Source organism: Idiotropiscis lumnitzeri, chromosome 4, assembly GCF_059441095.1.
Source record: "Idiotropiscis lumnitzeri isolate Australia: NSW breed Sydney's pygmy pipehorse chromosome 4, RoL_Ilum_1.0, whole genome shotgun sequence".
Classification (NCBI taxonomy): domain Eukaryota; kingdom Metazoa; phylum Chordata; class Actinopteri; order Syngnathiformes; family Syngnathidae; genus Idiotropiscis; species Idiotropiscis lumnitzeri.
In genome coordinates this window covers 21,575,674-21,592,637 of record NC_142394.1, presented here as the reverse complement: position 1 = coordinate 21,592,637, position 16,964 = coordinate 21,575,674, and the positions used below count along the sequence as shown (strand labels likewise).

General features: G+C 42.1%; 1 protein-coding gene and 1 long non-coding RNA gene across 4 annotated transcripts; one reads left to right on the top strand and one right to left on the bottom strand.

Moving 5' to 3' along the window:
• Positions 1-3,183: 3,183 nt before the first annotated feature.
• On the top strand, positions 3,184-16,230 carry sec24b (SEC24 homolog B, COPII coat complex component). Of its 3 annotated transcripts, XM_088294968.1 has the most exons (25): positions 3,185-3,391; positions 3,494-3,611; positions 4,945-5,553; positions 5,906-6,046; positions 6,300-6,425; positions 6,786-6,869; positions 7,467-7,621; positions 7,703-7,887; positions 7,980-8,082; positions 8,990-9,116; positions 9,213-9,322; positions 9,719-9,831; positions 9,931-10,049; positions 10,754-10,809; positions 10,883-11,089; positions 11,178-11,301; positions 11,386-11,544; positions 11,615-11,788; positions 12,333-12,443; positions 12,520-12,695; positions 12,793-12,930; positions 13,009-13,113; positions 13,915-14,007; positions 14,492-14,595; positions 15,634-16,230. In XM_088294968.1, exons 2-25 carry the CDS (start codon positions 3,530-3,532, stop codon positions 15,743-15,745), a joined length of 3,513 nt encoding a protein of 1,170 aa, XP_088151094.1. In that variant the 5' UTR covers positions 3,185-3,391; positions 3,494-3,529; the 3' UTR covers positions 15,746-16,230. The 3 variants fall into 3 exon arrangements, with proteins under 3 accessions (XP_088151095.1, XP_088151094.1, XP_088151093.1); XM_088294969.1 differs by having other exon boundaries at positions 3,184-3,611; positions 7,494-7,621; XM_088294967.1 differs by having other exon boundaries at positions 3,186-3,611.
• LOC148338549 (uncharacterized) lies at positions 5,177-10,872 on the bottom strand. The gene is made up of 4 exons (XR_015842978.1): positions 8,001-10,872; positions 7,685-7,921; positions 6,730-6,847; positions 5,177-5,529 (listed from the first exon to the last, which is right to left on the bottom strand). It is a non-coding gene; the product is annotated as an uncharacterized LOC148338549 (long non-coding RNA).
• Positions 16,231-16,964: the final 734 nt, after the last annotated feature.

Here is a 16,964-nt window from a genome sequence, read left to right as displayed (position 1 = left end):
TGCCCGTCGGCTTCCTTCGACGCTGTCCTGGACGACGCCTGCCGTGTGGTGGACTCTCTCCCGCTCGCATCCCCACTCCAGCCCTCAATAAACCCTGTTTCCCACTCACCTGTCGCTTTCGGGTCCTCCTTCCTTCCCACACGGTTCGTAGAACCGCGACAATAACAGTCTTATTATTTTGTTTTATACCTCGCAAGATATTTTTCAAGTGACCATTAACTCATTCAATACCATTGACGGATAAATACGTCAAAATCCATTTTTTTTTACTGGGCTGGTCGTGAATGAGTTAATATTGCTTAATATTATTTCAAAATGTCAGAACTGTCTAAAGGTGTTCCTAATGTTGTGTCTGGGGAGTGTAAATGGATAAAGGGAGTAAAAGCAGGTATTTTGGGGAGGGAAAGCAGTTGGAGACATACTGAAAGTGAACGGATGGTAAAAGCTGCACCGAAAGACTTTCCCCCCCCTCAAGAAAAAAATATTTAAGACTTTGTGGTATGAAAAACAAGCTGAAAAATGACATGGATGTCATAACATTTGTGGAGGAAAATGTTTTTAAGAGTGATGGTGCTTCCACCACCTCTCCCAGGGAAAGATTTCATGTTCACTGATGTCTGGATGACTAATGGCCTTACCATTGTAGCTGAGATTATTTTCCAAACTGCTTTTTTTCCCCCCTTTTTGTTGTTCCGTTATGTTTTTGGTTTGGGCTCAAAATGTTATCAGCATATTCTGTTAATGCAGAAAATGAAGCAAACGCAGATACAGATAGAGAGGAGGTCTTATCTTCTTCATGAAGTGTGAAATAAAAAAATTATAATAAAAATGAATCTTTTATCTGCCTATTCCTGAAAATCTGTCGGTGAGCTTTTGTCAAAAAAAAAAAATTCAAGTCAAACTGTTTCCATGGCACCAAAATTCTACCAGAATACTGTTATTGCTTTGACCTGGGCACAAAAACAGCACATTTTTTTCTCAAAAGGAGGACACTTATAAAATAAGAATAAAAATCTACAAACGTGAATTTTTCTAACCTCGTATATACAGAAGTTCACTGTACACTCAAATATTTGGAAGTCAGCTGAGCGTGTGTGGGCTGAATTGTGAGTATTTCATCATTGGTGGTGTTTAATTTGGGCGGGGTGTTCGGTGTTCCTCTCAGGTTACCTTGTTCTGGATTCTTTCATTAAAAACCTTGAAAATAACAGCTCCGTTATTTACCGCATTTCTCATTGGCCCCTCGTTCTGAGGTAATGCCGAGTAAAGACACATTTTACAAGCACTTAACATTAATGTTACAGTCATCAGCTCACCGTGTTTTACACACTAAGCTTACACGTCGCCCTTTTTCCTCACTCCTCCCGCACAGTATTTTTTTTTTTTATGATGGCCTCAAGCAGCACAACCCCGTGGTCGATGATGCACTGCCAGGGTGCACTGTTGATTGATTTAAACATTTACAATGGCCTTGGCGCGGGGCCACGTGCACAGTGGGGTCTGGAAGAATTTCAGCACATTGTATAGGACTTAGTTGGCAATAATTCACGCACACGTGAAAGTGTTTGAATGGAAGATGAGGTCACGCGCAGGCCCCACGCGGAGAGGGCCGTTAACTGCGATGCCCTTTACTACTGCAGCGGGTCCCTGAGCTGCCGTGCGTGGCGGGGTTCTGTTTTTTATAGGACATACAGCTCTTTGTTTTTATATGTCAATTATGGAGCGTTTCACAGCAACATGTTCCAAAAAGTTGCCATAAGGTTACTGATAAAATGATAATGTTCACTGTTATCTGTTTTTTCACAGTTTGAGTCAGTAGGCACATTTTGCTATGAATCATGTGAGCCTCTGTTACAAAATTCTAAATTATACATTTAAGATAATAAATAATTCCAAAACGTTTTGTAAATTGTTTTCAAGGGCACACGCTCTCTCATAACCGAGATTGTGTTCAGCTGTGTTCAGAAATTACAACCACATTCAAATTTATGCAAAATGGGAGTCAACAACACACAATTACCACCCTTTGTTTTGTCTCTGATTAACCCAAAAATAAATCAGATGTTCTAGTAGGCTTTCCCTGAGTTCTTCTTTTTTTAGGGGGGGGTTGTTCATCAACTTTCATTGTAGTTCTCTGTAGTTGGAGATAAGAAGTATTTTGTTTGCGTCCAACATACACTTTTGGAATAATGGCCAAAAAGGTCAACCTTGGATTTACTAGACCTTTAGAAAAAGGCTCCCCAAAAATATAGTTGAAGTCGCAGCAATAGCCCAAAACTGTTTAAAAATCACTGCTTGAATTGACCACCAGAGGTCACTAAAGGTGACTAAACGAGCACTTTTTTTTTCATTTTAATTGAAATTAGAATTACGGGTCTCCAACACGCGAGCGGCCCTTGTGAGTAGAAGCGGCTCAGAAACGGATGAATGGATTTATATGAAACTTCTTGATGACAACTTAGAACACTTTATAAATAAATAAGTACATAAGCCGTATTAAAATTATTAAATCTGTATAAAAGGAGTAAATATTGCATTTGGCTGGGTTGGATTATTTATGGCATCCCCCCCCTAATGCGTTTGCATCAATAATTGAAATTAAACATTCTGTGCTTTTAGTAAAATACAGCACTGAATTGGCGCTGTGCTTGTGCTAAACAGGTCGTGTTGTAATGGGAATCTTTATGCGGAAGGTGGCAGTATTGCAGCATGAATCAAACGGAATCTCACATCCCTGAGTTTTGTTCGGACACAGTTGACAAAAAGCAGACGAAAGTAATATCGTAATCTGACGCAACTCCTCAAGTAAATATTATTCCATACTTTTTGCATGTCATTGATATTGAAATGGTAACATGGAGCCGCAGCTGCGTAGGTTATCATGAAAGTTTAGAATATCGCACACGTAAACTGACTCTTTTTCTTTCTCGACAACCACACTTCCAGATATATACGTATTGCAGTAGTACATATATTAATGCTTTGGCGATATTTAAGTAAATACAAGTGTCCAATAGTGTAGTTTTCGCTTACTTTTTACAGGTGCCATCTTGAAAATTCGTGTTGCGTTCACGTCCCATTTCCAAGTCGAATTCCAGATATTTAAAAATGTTCCAGTAGAATACAAGAAGCGATTTGTCAAAACCAACAATAATGTTAATCCGGGGAATTTCCACCCACTTTTAATTGGTTAAGGCGATGTCTTGGAAATCAATGTCCAATCAGATTTGCTAATTTGAATGGCGTTCCAGTTACTTGTTCCCCAAAGGGTGATTTGATTTCCGATTACCATGGAACACACCGAAAGGACCAGCAGGAGACAGTGAGGCTCGTCAACATCCTGCCCCCGGAACCTTCACTCAGTTCGGCCACTGACCCAGCTCAAAAGCGGGTATATTCTCTCACCATCTACGGCCTCGCCTCCAACTGGGCATACGGCACTTGCAGCTGTGCGCTGGATGACACTTACGTGATTCATTTCTTTTTGATCTAGTAGTGTGTTTGTGAGGACTGGAGGGCCGCCGGAGTGATGTCGGCGCCGGTGAACGGCTACTTCGGTTACGGTCAGAGCCCAACGCCGAACGGCGGAGCTGCTCCCCCGCAACAGAATGGTAAAGCAGGCCGGATGATGGAATTAGCCTGCTCCCTTGGTTTCAGCATGCTAATGCTAATGAAGATAGTTGAGGACTCGTCACCTGCAACATTCATGCAATCATAAACTTAGCTTCGAAATGAAAAGGACTTCAAAGAGTGTTAGATTTGTATGATTTTTGTAGATGAAACCAATATAAGACTTCGATATGCACCATGATGCTAACAAATTAAAGGAAGATGCTAACATTAGCCTAGCGTCGATGGGCGTGCAAGCTGACAACTTTGCGCCACATTGAGATGCTTTATTTCACAATTTGTCATTATTTTGTATTTTGTTGGAAACTGATATGATAACCAGATCGTGGAGAAGCATTTAATGTCAGGGCTGTCATGTTTGCATTAGCAGTACACAGAGCTGCTAAACCAACAGCTGCTGATGAAGCTTGTTTGCAGCTAAGACAACACAGACAGCTATTTAGCCTGCTTTGAAATCTTATTGAAGTCCTTTTCAACAGTCCTTTTATGTTTTTTTGTTGATCAAAGAAAAGATGAAATCAAAGGCTTTCACGTGGAACAGGTGCAGGACTTCCATTCTATTGCATTCGAGACACCCTACATCAAGTTTTCCAACTCTTTTTTTTTTTTTGAGTAATCTCACATATTTTTTTACATGAAAAAAATATCAAGGAATACTACCCGATATGTCACAAAAACTGCCATATGTTTACTAAAATAGTGATGATCTTGTCTCAATTTATTCACAGATTAGCGTATGCAGTGTGATATGACCTGAGCTGTGGGGAATTATATGAATTTTCACACAATTGGTCTAAATATTATTTATTTACTACAAATAATGCATCTTTGTTTTTCTATATAACTTATAGTGATAGGTAGAACAGTTAATTGCTTTTTACTTGATGACAGAAGGCAGGCTCGGAGTGAGTAATCTGGACGTTCTGGTGAATTCCCTCTAGGCCTGGCTGCAATGTATGTTATTTGGGCCACTACCCCAGTCACTAGTTTCTTCCGGCCAGCGGCTCTCAGCAAATATACCGCATCTATGACATTTGAATCTCGCAATTACCTTGTCTATTAAAAGTATTGATGACACTTAACGCAGGTCATTACAATATTTATAGCACTGACTGCCAACCTTTGTTGCTAAGGTCTCACCAAGTTACAATAATTTAACGAACAAGAAGAAACAACACTAACTATATTAGACCTTGTCTGTACAACACAATAAATAGGCATAACATAGTCTCAAGTGTTGCTTGTCGTAAAGGTAGCATCGGTTTTACATTGATACACACTCTTTTTGACAGCATTCTTCTTGTTACTTCTTAGGTCCAGTTCAGGCATACACGGCCACACATCCTGCCATGGGTTACTATGGAGCCCCACCTCAGCAACAGAACTACCCCACCCTCCCGCCGTCTCAGTGCACTGGTGTGTCCGGCAAACCCCCCGTCACGAGCACAGCCCACCATGTGAACAACTACTACCCAAATCACCGTCATGTAGCACCCCCCTGCTCGGCGCCCCCTCCCCAGCGACACGCCGCCGCCATACACTCCTCTGCACCGCCAAGTGGCCACTACGCCCCAATCCAGCAGCAGCATCCGCCCTTTGCCACTCCAGGAGCATATTATGGACAAACGTCATACCACATGCCCCCAGCTCAGTGTCAGCAGCAGCAGCCCACTTTGTTGCCGGCGCCACCTAGTGGTCCCGGAGCTCCTATCTACCCCATCGTTTCCTACCCGTCTGCGCCTGGGACGAGCCAGTATGGCACTCTTGGCTCAAGTCAGACTGCCGCGCCACCCGGAGTGACACAGTACAGCAACCAACAGCCGGGTTCTATTGCTACAACAGCAGCAGCAGCAGTGCACCCTGGGTATAATGTGGCTCCTCCCACTCAGATGGCACCAGCTGTCAATGGTCAAAGAAACACAGGTATAAGGTTGTTTTTAAAATTTTGGTTCTGCTTTGTTGAGTGACATTTTGTAGAATAGTTCAGTGAAGCTTAGTACAGGCAAGGCAAATTAAAATCTGTCTAGTATGTTCTGATAATAATAAATAATTTCTCCTCTATTTGTCAAAGCGACAGCACTTTTTTGCGCGAGTGTCTATAGACACTGACTGCGTTCTGGTTTTTAAAAAACCGTGATCTCAGGATGGAGCCTTGTGGCACACCCATTATACTGTATGTGGTTTATCCATCCATGATTTTTTTTTTTCATTTATTTTTTTAGGGCTTAAAATGTAACACTTTCCATTCATTTCTGTTTCCCGTTTCCCATCGTAGATGCAAACACAGCCCAGCAACAACACGATCGCCAGGTTTCCCTAAACTATGACTCCTACGGTGGCGGTAGCGCAAACGGAGTGGGACCGCCCTCAGGAACTCCGACAACGTCAGTGCATTCCTCACCAGCCCATCATCAAGGTAAATAAATTAATCTCTCCATATTACGCGTGATACAATTTCAGGTAGGTGACGCCTGATTTTGATTTGAACATTGCTCACTGTGTGATTTACGGTTTACAGATTTATTCCACTAGTCACTTGTGATAGGACCCAGTTAGAATGAGAACAAAATTGCAGAGTTTTTCAACAAATAGTCGAGTGCAGGTCCAAACAGCAATTATTCTTTACATGAAGGACGACGTTCCTGGTAACTTCTGCCCATTTCGAACAGGCGCGCAGTATGGATATGTCGCTAGTAGCGGCGCTGGCTCGGCTTCGGGTCCGACCGCAGCCCCCTCGTCATCCAGCTCGGAGGAGGATGAGGATGATGATGAGGAGGAAGAGGATGAGGAAGCAGGTGTGCTTTTGATTTTTAACATTCATCATTCTGTCACTTTTCAGCCCAGTGACCTCCATTGTTCACGTTCCTCGGCCATTCAGGTGTCTTCAGTGTACCGACCAGAGCACATAATCCACTAGTCGATATCCAATTTAGTCGGCACTAATTGGATCTGTTGGGCTTTTCTTGCCTGCCACATCATCTTTTCTTTCAAAGAGTCAATCTTTTCATACAAGATTCCAAAGGACACACACATCAAACCCACAGCAAAACAAATTTAAGCATATATTCTCCGTATATGAAATGCCAACATCCTTCACACCTTGTTTTTCCAGTTCCTTTCTTCATTTCATCTGTGTCACCGTGATGCTTTTTCAGGCGGCGACACGTCTTCGTCCACCACCGGCAGTGCATCACCGGTGCCCAACAGCTATGATTCCCTGGAAGGGAGCAATTATCCGGGTATGTACAGGGTACAGTTATTGTAAATAATACAATAAAAATTTTTGCAATATAAACTTTTTTTTGTTTTTGCATATAAAATTAACAATTGCTATTTACTTATTAATTAATTTGTTCGGTCATTATAATTAATTATAAATAGTACAATTAAAATGAGAATGAAATATAATTAATTATTTTTTTTTTCGATTTTTAATTTTTTAAATGACCTGCTTTACGTTTGCATGCATCGTTATAGTTACTGGTATACAATATATTATTTCTTTAATTTCATTTTAAGTTATATGAACTTTTATTAATTTTAACGTAATTTAAAATTGATGTAGCCAATCTGTTCGGTAAAATAATGTGACTTTTGAGCACAAATGTTTGCCCACTCCCAATATTTTTAGTTTGGATTAAACTTTTTCCTTCCCACTTAATTAAGTATATTTATTAATATATGTGTGAATATAATGTATAAATAATTGTTCTGGTCATATTATTGCTAAAACAATATTTATGATGGCGTCTTCACTATACTGTACATAAATACTTTCAGTCTGTATCAAAAATGTTTTTAGTAATCCTTTGATGGCAAAATGAACTCTCATGCAGATTCTCTGCCACCTTTGACCAATCAAGCACCCCCCTACAGTAGCTATGGTTACCCCGCCATGCAGCCGGCTTATCGGCAAGGGCCTACTTCACTCGCAGAATCGCCGGCTTCTCAGGACCTGCTTGGGCCGACGGGCTACCAGCAGTACTCACAGGTTCGGCCCCTTCGCGTTTACGTAATTGGATTTTTAAACTTGCAGAACAATTGCCATACTCACTCTCTGGTTTGCATTCAGCCTTTTCCGAACCTGTCCCAGCTTTCTGCGGCCCTGGGGGGCCTGAGCGGGGTGCCGGAACTGGAGGTGGAGGCTCTTGGGCCTCTCAACCTGCTACAGGAGAGGAATTTGCTCCCCCCAAGAACTCTGGAGCCTCCCGAGCCCAATCTGAGTTCGGAGCTGAGGAAGGTCAACTGCAGCCCGCAGTATGTAAAGCGTTTTGACCGCTTCCTAAAAAGTCTGTAGAGGGAAAAAAAAATAAGATGCAAATAAATTTTATGTTTCAATCCCCTCTTAGGACATTCCGGTGTACCCTGACCAGCATCCCTCAAACGCAGGCTCTGCTCAACAAAGCCAGACTGCCCCTTGGCCTCCTCCTTCACCCCTTCAGAGATCTACAGGTAGAGACCTAAAAAACTTATTGTGAACAAAAACGTTTTACAATTTGGAGTTTACAATATCATCAGCTGCAAATTTTGAGGGACAATGTTCAATGATAGCTCAAGGAGAAACTCCACAAGCACGATTGGCTTTTTGTATGAAATTATCAAGATAATGACGTAAAAAGCTGAAATGTGTAAAAATTTCAGTCTAAAAAAATCTCTGTCATTGTGTTCTTCTGGGGTTGTGTAGTTTTTCCATTTATTTTTGTTGTATTTTCCTGGTCAACTTCTTTTTATATTCTTGTGCATTGTGACCAAATATGTTGTTGTTCATCAAGGTTTCACAATGGGAATGTGTTCACTAATGAATTCACTTAATATTGTTTCCAATTGAGAAAATAAGAACAGCTCTGAGGTCAACCGTCACAGAGTGGGTTGTTTTGACTTTGGAGGTTCTAATGGAAACTCCAACATTGTGACATTCTGCACAAACAAACCTGCACGGGGAAGTAGAAGGTTTGGCTAGATTGAGTGGCAGCAGCATAGAAAGCAGAACGATGTGCGGGAAGCGAGTTTATTTTTAGAGGTGCTACTTGATAAGAGGGTCACTGATAGAAGTAGACATTTGTCCTCCAGCATTAATTTCTCTGGACTCCAAAGACACATTTTAGGGTGCTTTTAGAATACCATTTAATGCATTTGCGGTAACACATCTGCAAATGCTTTAGTTCAAATACATTAAATAATCTAGAATTCATAAAAAAAATTATAATCATAAAAAATAAACACTATGTGGGAGTGGTTAGTATGCAAAAAATAGTGACGTTACCATAATGTGTCCCCTTTCAACATTTCACCAATTAACAGGTGTCATTGCGCAGGTGGGTCACGTCAGTTAGTGTTTTAAATAAACGTCTCTCTGCAGCAATTGCCAGTCATCACGTCCAACACCATCGTCCGCTGTCGCTACTGCCGCACCTACATCAACCCTTTTGTGACCTTCCTGGACCAGCGCCGGTGGAAGTGTAACCTCTGCTACCGGGTTAACGATGGTACGAAAATGTTCACGCAGCTTTGTTTCATGTAGCTCTCTTGCGTTTCACGCCATTGATCTTCTGTCACCTTTATTTATTTTTTTTCCCCCCCAGTTCCAGATGAGTTCATGTACAACCCGGTGACGAGGTCGTACGGCGAACCTCACAAGCGACCAGAAGTCCAAAACGCTACCGTAGAATTCATTGCGTCCTCAGATTACATGGTGAGGACCACTTCCTTGCTCTGAGTGCGTCCACTAGATGGCAGTCTCGTTTCACTTCAGATGAACTCCTGAAACGCAAAATAAGAGCTGCTGATGCTCAGTTTTGATAGTCAGGAAGGTCTTGTTCTGTCATGCAAATTTTTTGTTTTGCATGCATATATACAAAGTCAAGAAAATAGAGAGGGCGGCCTGTATTCATAAGGATATATATTTATATTTATTTAATGAGTTTTACTTTTTGCGTTGCGCCTGTATTTGTCAGCAATTTTTTTTTTTTAAACTGCTCTTGTATTAGATGTAGATTGTCTGCAGGTGTACAGTATATCATTTTGTGGCCACTGAGTAATTTTCTAGATGAACTTAACCCCAATCTTAATAATAAACTTGTTTCAACAGCTGCGGCCCCCTCAGCCAGCAGTCTACCTGTTCGTGCTGGATGTCTCACACAGTGCAGTGGAAAGCGGCTACCTGAAATATTTCTGCGAGTCGCTTCTGGAGAACCTGGATAAGTGAGTGCCGGGGTGGTCGCGAAAAAGCTGTGTGCTTTTCGGCCTAAAGCAATCACGCTTGATAGATTGCAGAGGTTGAAAAGCAGGTGCATTCCTTAGGTTACCTGGAGACTCGCGCACCAAGGTGGGATTCCTCACGTTCGACAGCAGCGTCCATTTTTACAACCTACAGGAGGGACTGTCGCAGCCACAGATGCTGGTGGTGACCGATATCGACGGTAAGGAGAGTTGGACATCTCATCATCAACGTTTCCTTTTCTTTGAGACAGAAAAACTGTTTTGATTGTTTTCACAATCTAAAACCGATACAAGCACATAGTGAATTTAAGAAATTAGCTGGAGATACAAAAAAAAAAAAAAAAAGGTTGAAACCAGTTGATTGTCCATTGCTAAGTGAAATAATGTTAAATAAAATATTTCATCCGGACACACAATTATCGTACAGGGTTTTCAGTAGGATACTCGAATACTGAAATATTCGACAGCTGTAGTCCTACATTTTCATAGTCTTATTGTTTAATAAAACCCTTATTTTGGCATTAACCTGCCAAAATAAATAAATCGCTCTGCAAAATTACTAAAATGCACTTCAAACGAAGTCATTGATTCCGAAATTGCTCCTCTTTAAAGTTATTTTGAACTTTTAGCGCAGTCCTACCCCCGTTTTATCCCTAATTAACTAACACGAATCAGTACATCCATAAAATGTCATTGCAGCTCTGCTTACCATTTAGCTTGGACATCGTGTTTCAAGCAGTGCATTTCAATTGTGGCTTAAAAAAAAAGACAGAGCTTTGCCTAATTGGCTTTCAATTCACAGGTGGAGAAAGTTGGCGAGAAGCTAAAATCAGGAATTAAAATGTCTTTAATTTATAAAGTACTCCTCAAAGTGTAATTATATTAAACTTTCTTTTAACTGCAGATATATTCATACCATCTCATGACAGTCTAATGGTGAACTGGAAGGAAAGTAAAGAGGTAGGCTCTCACTTCCTAAAATCTCCCCTGACATTCGTGTAAACGTGTGTCTGAATTATATTCTTTTGTGCAGCTGATCAAGGACTTGCTGACCTCCCTCCCTGCCACATTCAGCCAGAGCAGGGAGACGCACAGCGCGCTGGGCCCCGCCCTGCAAGCCGCCTTCAAGCTCATGACGCCCACCGGCGGGCGCGTCAGCGTGTTCCAGACGCAGCTGCCCACGCTGGGCGCCGGCTCGCTGCAGTCCAGGGAGGACCCCAGCCAGCGCGCCACTGCCAAGGTATAGAAACACGCATGAAAGAAAAAAGCTTCCACAGGTCTTTTTAAGTTTGTTTTTAAAAAATCTACTTGTATTTGTATGTTTGCAGGGAGTGCAGCATCTTGGCCCCGCTACGGACTTCTACAAAAAATTGTCACTGGATTGCTCAGGACAACAGATCGGTGTTGATCTATTCCTTCTCAGCTCGCAGTACGCTGACCTCGCCTCGCTGGGTAATGGTTTCAACTTTCTATGATGGCCTCCTGCGTGAGAAAGAAATCATTTCATTGTTGTTTTCCTTCCCTTTTGCTTCACAGCGTGCATCTCCAAGTACTCTGCTGGCAGCATCTTCTACTATCCCTCCTTCCATCACATCCACAACCCAGCGCAGTTGGAGAAGTTCCAGAAGGATCTTGAGCGCTACCTCAGTAGGAAAATGGGCTTCGAGGCAGTCATGAGAATACGATGCACTAAAGGTTGCCCTCCCCAAAAATAGGTCGTCTGGTGCGCTGCTTGGAATAACTCCACATTTTTTTTTCTGCTCAGGTTTATCCATCCACACGTTCCACGGCAACTTTTTTGTGCGCTCCACTGACCTGCTGTCCCTCGCTAACGTCAATCCGGACTCGGCCTTCGCCGTCCAGATGTCGATCGATGACTCGCTGGTTGACTCTTCTCTGGCATGTTTTCAGGCGGCTCTGCTCTACACCTCCAGTAAAGGTAAGCGTCGTTTTTCAAAGTAGAGTTATTACGTTTTAAATCATTTCAGCTCTTTATTTAAGACACACAGAATATGCTGGCTGTGTCCAAATTCACAGGCTGCGTGCTTCAATTCTCAGAAAGTCATAGAATTTACAGTTTTTGTCAGCACCTGTTGTCTAACAACATGAACCAACAAAGACCCCCCCCCCCCCAAATAAAATAGCTACTTAAATGTGTAAAAATTTTTCAGGGACACCCTGTATATCATAAACATACTCGAGTGTAACAAGTCTAAACATTTGGCATCTCTCCCGCATAATTGAACGAGCCACCCTTCACGCGCTAATAGTTCACAACCAACAGGCAGAAAGACTCCACACTTAAATGCATTATGGTCTTTACCAAATTGCTGTTATGGACATACAAAGGTTTTTGTTGTATAAAGTCAGCTGGAATTGACTCCAGCTCACCGGCAACTCTCATAAAGTTAAGCGCTAGAGAAAATGGATTGATTGATTGATGGATGTCAGATGGTTGCGTTTTAGTCTCTATATTATTGCAGGGAAGAGGCGTATCCGGGTACACACTCTTTGTCTGCCTGTGGTCAACCAGCTGAGCGACGTGTACGCCGGCGCCGATGTCCAGGCCATCACTTGCCTGCTGGCAAACATGGGTAAGTCGCCGATATTTGCCGATTTGGACTTCTGCGTACGGTGGTGTTAAATTATTTTTTTTTTTTTTTTTTAAAGCAATCGACCGCTCCGTGTCATCCAGCTTGTTGGATGCTCGAGAAGCCCTGACAAACGCGGCGGTGGACTTTCTGAGCGCCTACAAGAACAACGTGTCCAACCTGCAGCAGTCTGGTCTCGTGGTGCCCGCCGCCATGCGTCTTTTCCCGCTTTACATCCTCTCTCTGCTCAAACAGGTGAGCTTCACATTTATGCAAATGCCATTGCAGCGCCCCTCCACTATGTCGACGCTCACCTGTCACAAATCTCGCTGGCTGATGCTTTGCTTCTCAGAAAGCATTTCGTACGGGAACGAGCACACGCCTGGACGAGCGCGTCTTCGCTATGTGCGAGTTCAAGACGCAGCCGCTGCAGCAGCTGATGAGAATGGTTCACCCCGACCTGTACCGCCTGGATAACATGTCGGACCAGGTGAGGAAACATCAACAAAAGGAAAAAAAATAATAATCCCTGGCCGAATTGATTGCAATGGCTGTGTTGGACCTGCAGGGGGCGCTCCACCTCAATGACACGCTGGTCCCACAGCCTCCTCTCCTTCACCTGTCTGCCGAGAGGCTGAGCCGAGATGGCGCTTTCCTCATGGACTGCGGCAGTGTACGTATTCATCTTGGAGTCCTCGTACTAATCAACTGATGTGCGTTCACAGATTTATATTGTCATGGTTGATTTTGGCTCGTTCTGCTTTTAATTGCATCACCTCAGCTGTCTGTGAGGCAAGAGTTAACCTGCTTTTCTTTTGTCATCAGCAGTGTGACTGAGATGAAGTATGACATCTAATGAGTTTCTGTCTTTTGGAAGAAATAATCAGTTACATTAGAAATATCACAATCAGTCGAGTGTGTTTACTACTTTTGTCTTTACTTTTACAAAAACAACTAAAGGATTCCAAAGTATGACAGTAAAGTTGACGTAAAATTGGAACTTTCAAATCTACAAATGATTGATGATTGCCCTTTTCCGTTGAACTACTTATTGTGGAATCACACGTGAACTGTATTTGGTTTTAGTATGTATTTTGGCCAAATATCAATTCTGTCTATTTAAACTAAACAAACAAGAAAATTTGTTTCCATATATGCACACTCGACCATCAGTCGTGCCCCTATAAAGATCCAAATCTATTCTATTCAATGTTGAATCAACAATGACTTCAAAGCCAACAATTGACAGAGCGCAAGTAGATTAAACGGAAACTCGAGTCACTGAGAGGAGTGACTGAAAAGTAGAGAAGAAAACTGAGTAAAATGGTTATAATATTTTACAAATGCCTTAGATTACAAAAAGAATTCTTGAGTAGTAATTGTGCAACATTTTACGCCCACACCTGGTGATGCAATTGTCATCTTCATTCATATAGTTTTATTGATTTCGCTTTTTTTTCTCTCATCTGTGCAGGTGTTTTACCTTTGGGTTGGCAAATGCTGCAACGAGATGTTCATCCGTGACGTTCTGGACTACCCCAACTACGCTTCAATCCCCCCCAATATGGTCAGTGAAGAGACATCTTTACACGCTACATTCAAATAAAAGCTTGTTCAGTTAGCGTCGGGGAAATGAGCCCTTCATGCACAAGTGATGCTATAATGTCAATCTGTAATAGCGAACAAGCGCTGCCGCAAATAGCAAAAACTAAAGGATGTAGGTGAATAGAGAACAGCTGCGGGTTCTGTGGAAGGTGCTCTATATTTGTGTGCAAAAACAAAACAAAAAACAAGTGCAGCAAATCAAACCTGCTGTTGCTGCTTTTTCAACTCGAGAATGTTCTGGCCAACTGGGCGGACAGCAGCCGTCAGCGTGTTTATCTCCCTTTTCTACTAAGCGGGTTGATGCCTCCCAGAACCACCTACATGCCAAACATTCCAAACCCTGCACCGCATTGTGCGGCTGAATCCCATTTGTGGCAGTGAAAGGAGTGTTTTTTTTTGTTGTTGTTGATTTTTATTGCCGTTTGTGGCGATGCTGTTTCTGGCAGAGTTGCATTCCTGAGCTGCAGACGCTGCTGTCGGAGAGGGTGCGAGCGTTCCTCGACTGGCTGCAGGACAACAGAGCGTTCAGCTCGGTCGTGCACGTCATCAAGTAAGCATTCAAACATGGCGTCAACGGTACCCGCTTTATTGCCGATTGTTAAAGCAGGTATTCTCCACCTGTGTCGCTGTTCTGCATAAACACGAGGCGGTACTTTTGTCCCTGTCTCCATTGTGTCAGGCTCACGCGACATAACTTCATTTTATGCTGAATTCCTTGCGGAACAGAATAATAAACACTGCACGTGTTGTCGTCATCATCTTTTTATCACAATCGCAGTGATTACTTGAGAGGAAGTTCTTCTCCATGACGGGGGCGACCGCTTCCTCAGGGAGTCTATTGTTTGGGCCGCCTCCTCCTTCTCCTTCCTGAGCACCATTGTTGTCTTGCTCAGCAATTTTGTCGTCCAATTCTTGGATTGATAAACAGATGCCGTGCGCATTTACAGTCTCTTGAACAACTTCCATTATTTCCTTTGAATTTACTTTGTTACACTTGATAAGGATATAGTTTTGAACAGGTTAGAAACCTGGGTGGGTCGAAATGGAACAGTTCTAAAATGATTCAGGTTCTACTTGGAAAAAGGGAATTAGTCTGTGCCCATTGGATGTTTCGAATCTGATCGAATGGCCATGACGCGGGATCCCTCAAGGGTCGGTCTTTGGACCCCTTTTGTTTAGTCTGTTACCTTTGGGCCAATGTCGGCTATCATGGCTATTTCGGTGACACACAGCTTTATTTATCCATGACATCAAATGACAGCGGTTCTGCGAACGTGTGGTGTCACCGTCTACAGTCAATTAACAACTGGATAAACCCAAATTTTCTTCAGCTAAACCAAAGCATATTTATTTTCCGTAATTCATTTTCTAACTCGTTCAACAGTATATTCTGATCAAGTGTAACAATTTTTGGTAAAAACTTGGAGTCACTGTCTTAAAAACCAAAGACCCAAGTCTGAAATCTTGGAATGCTTCTAGACTCCGACCTGATTTTTCAGCAGTCATATCAAATCAATTACTAAATAACATACAGGCTGTAGTAGAGTAGCTATTAAAAGCTGTGCCTATTTTCTTTCTCAATCTGTAGGGACGATGCCACGGCGAAAGCGACCTTCTTCCAGCACCTGGTGGAAGATCGGTCCGAGTCGGCATCCTCGTACTGTGAGTTCCTGCAGCACATCCAGCAGCAAGTATCCTAGTCGCAAGCACGGGATCGTCGTGGGAACACTAGTGTGATTGGACCATGCAGGGGGGGGGGGCAAAACCGTAAACCACGAAGGAACCTCTCCCGCTGCCTTGTAGCTTCTCCTCGAAATGGGACTAGAAGGGAAAATGGAGCCAAGAAGATGCCACTTCTGTCGTAGCGCTGTAGTGCTGTCCTTTTTTCGTTTTTTTCCATTTTAGAAGATTTTACTGAGTGTTTACTCAACTAAAAACACTGAAGATGCTTACACTCTGGAAGATTATTTTCCTATCACGGGGAACTGATAACGATGGGACGTTGGATACCACTCACTGACCAATCATTGAAAAAGAAGGAACCTCTCCCTGTCAATGAACTCCCCCCCCCCCCCCCCCCCTCATCCAGGCGCTAAGTGTACTATCCTCTTTGTAACTACTGAAAAGAATCTTTTACGAGCGATAATTTATGAAGCAACTTATTAAATAAAAATGACAAACCCAACTCTGACAGACTTTTAATCACGGTCATTTTTGTCAACGAAACACTGTCATTACATCATGAGCGATCGCCGCTTACGTCATCTGCCATTCCCAACTTGACCTCATAGCTTCTGCAGCCATTTTCATACATTTGAGTTCATAACAAACAGATATACTGGTATAGTTGAAACCTCTTAAAAATATCATAAACTCTCCTGAGGTATTTTTTTTTTCATTCAAGTTTTTCATTCTCAAAATAGATAAACAATAACCAGACATGCTGACAAAAACGACAATTGAGGAGAACGAGGATCTCCTGTAATTACAACTTTCATCCAAGAGGAGACTGAGGGCTGCAAGACCGGCCTCTCCACCCGAGTGGCAAACATTAGGATGCATTTTAAATTTGGTCATGCTAGCCAATACGTTCTCATACAATAAATAAATAAAACTATGATTTTGTTATCATATTATAATCAGTTTGATTTTGATTTGTATTTATCTTTTCTTTTTTCGATACTTAGTGCAATGGCTCATGGGTAAGTTTTTAATCATTGTAATTAATATAAGTTGAAAATATGAATATTAGTAATATTAATATTAAAGTTACTATCATCACTAATAGGAAGTTCAATTTAATTAGATTTGCTGTAATTAAAACTAGAAAATATATTGATCATTTATCACTCAAAGGGGAAAATATTTACTTTTACCTCTGAAAAGTAGTGAAAATGTTTTAGCTCCATTAAAATATGC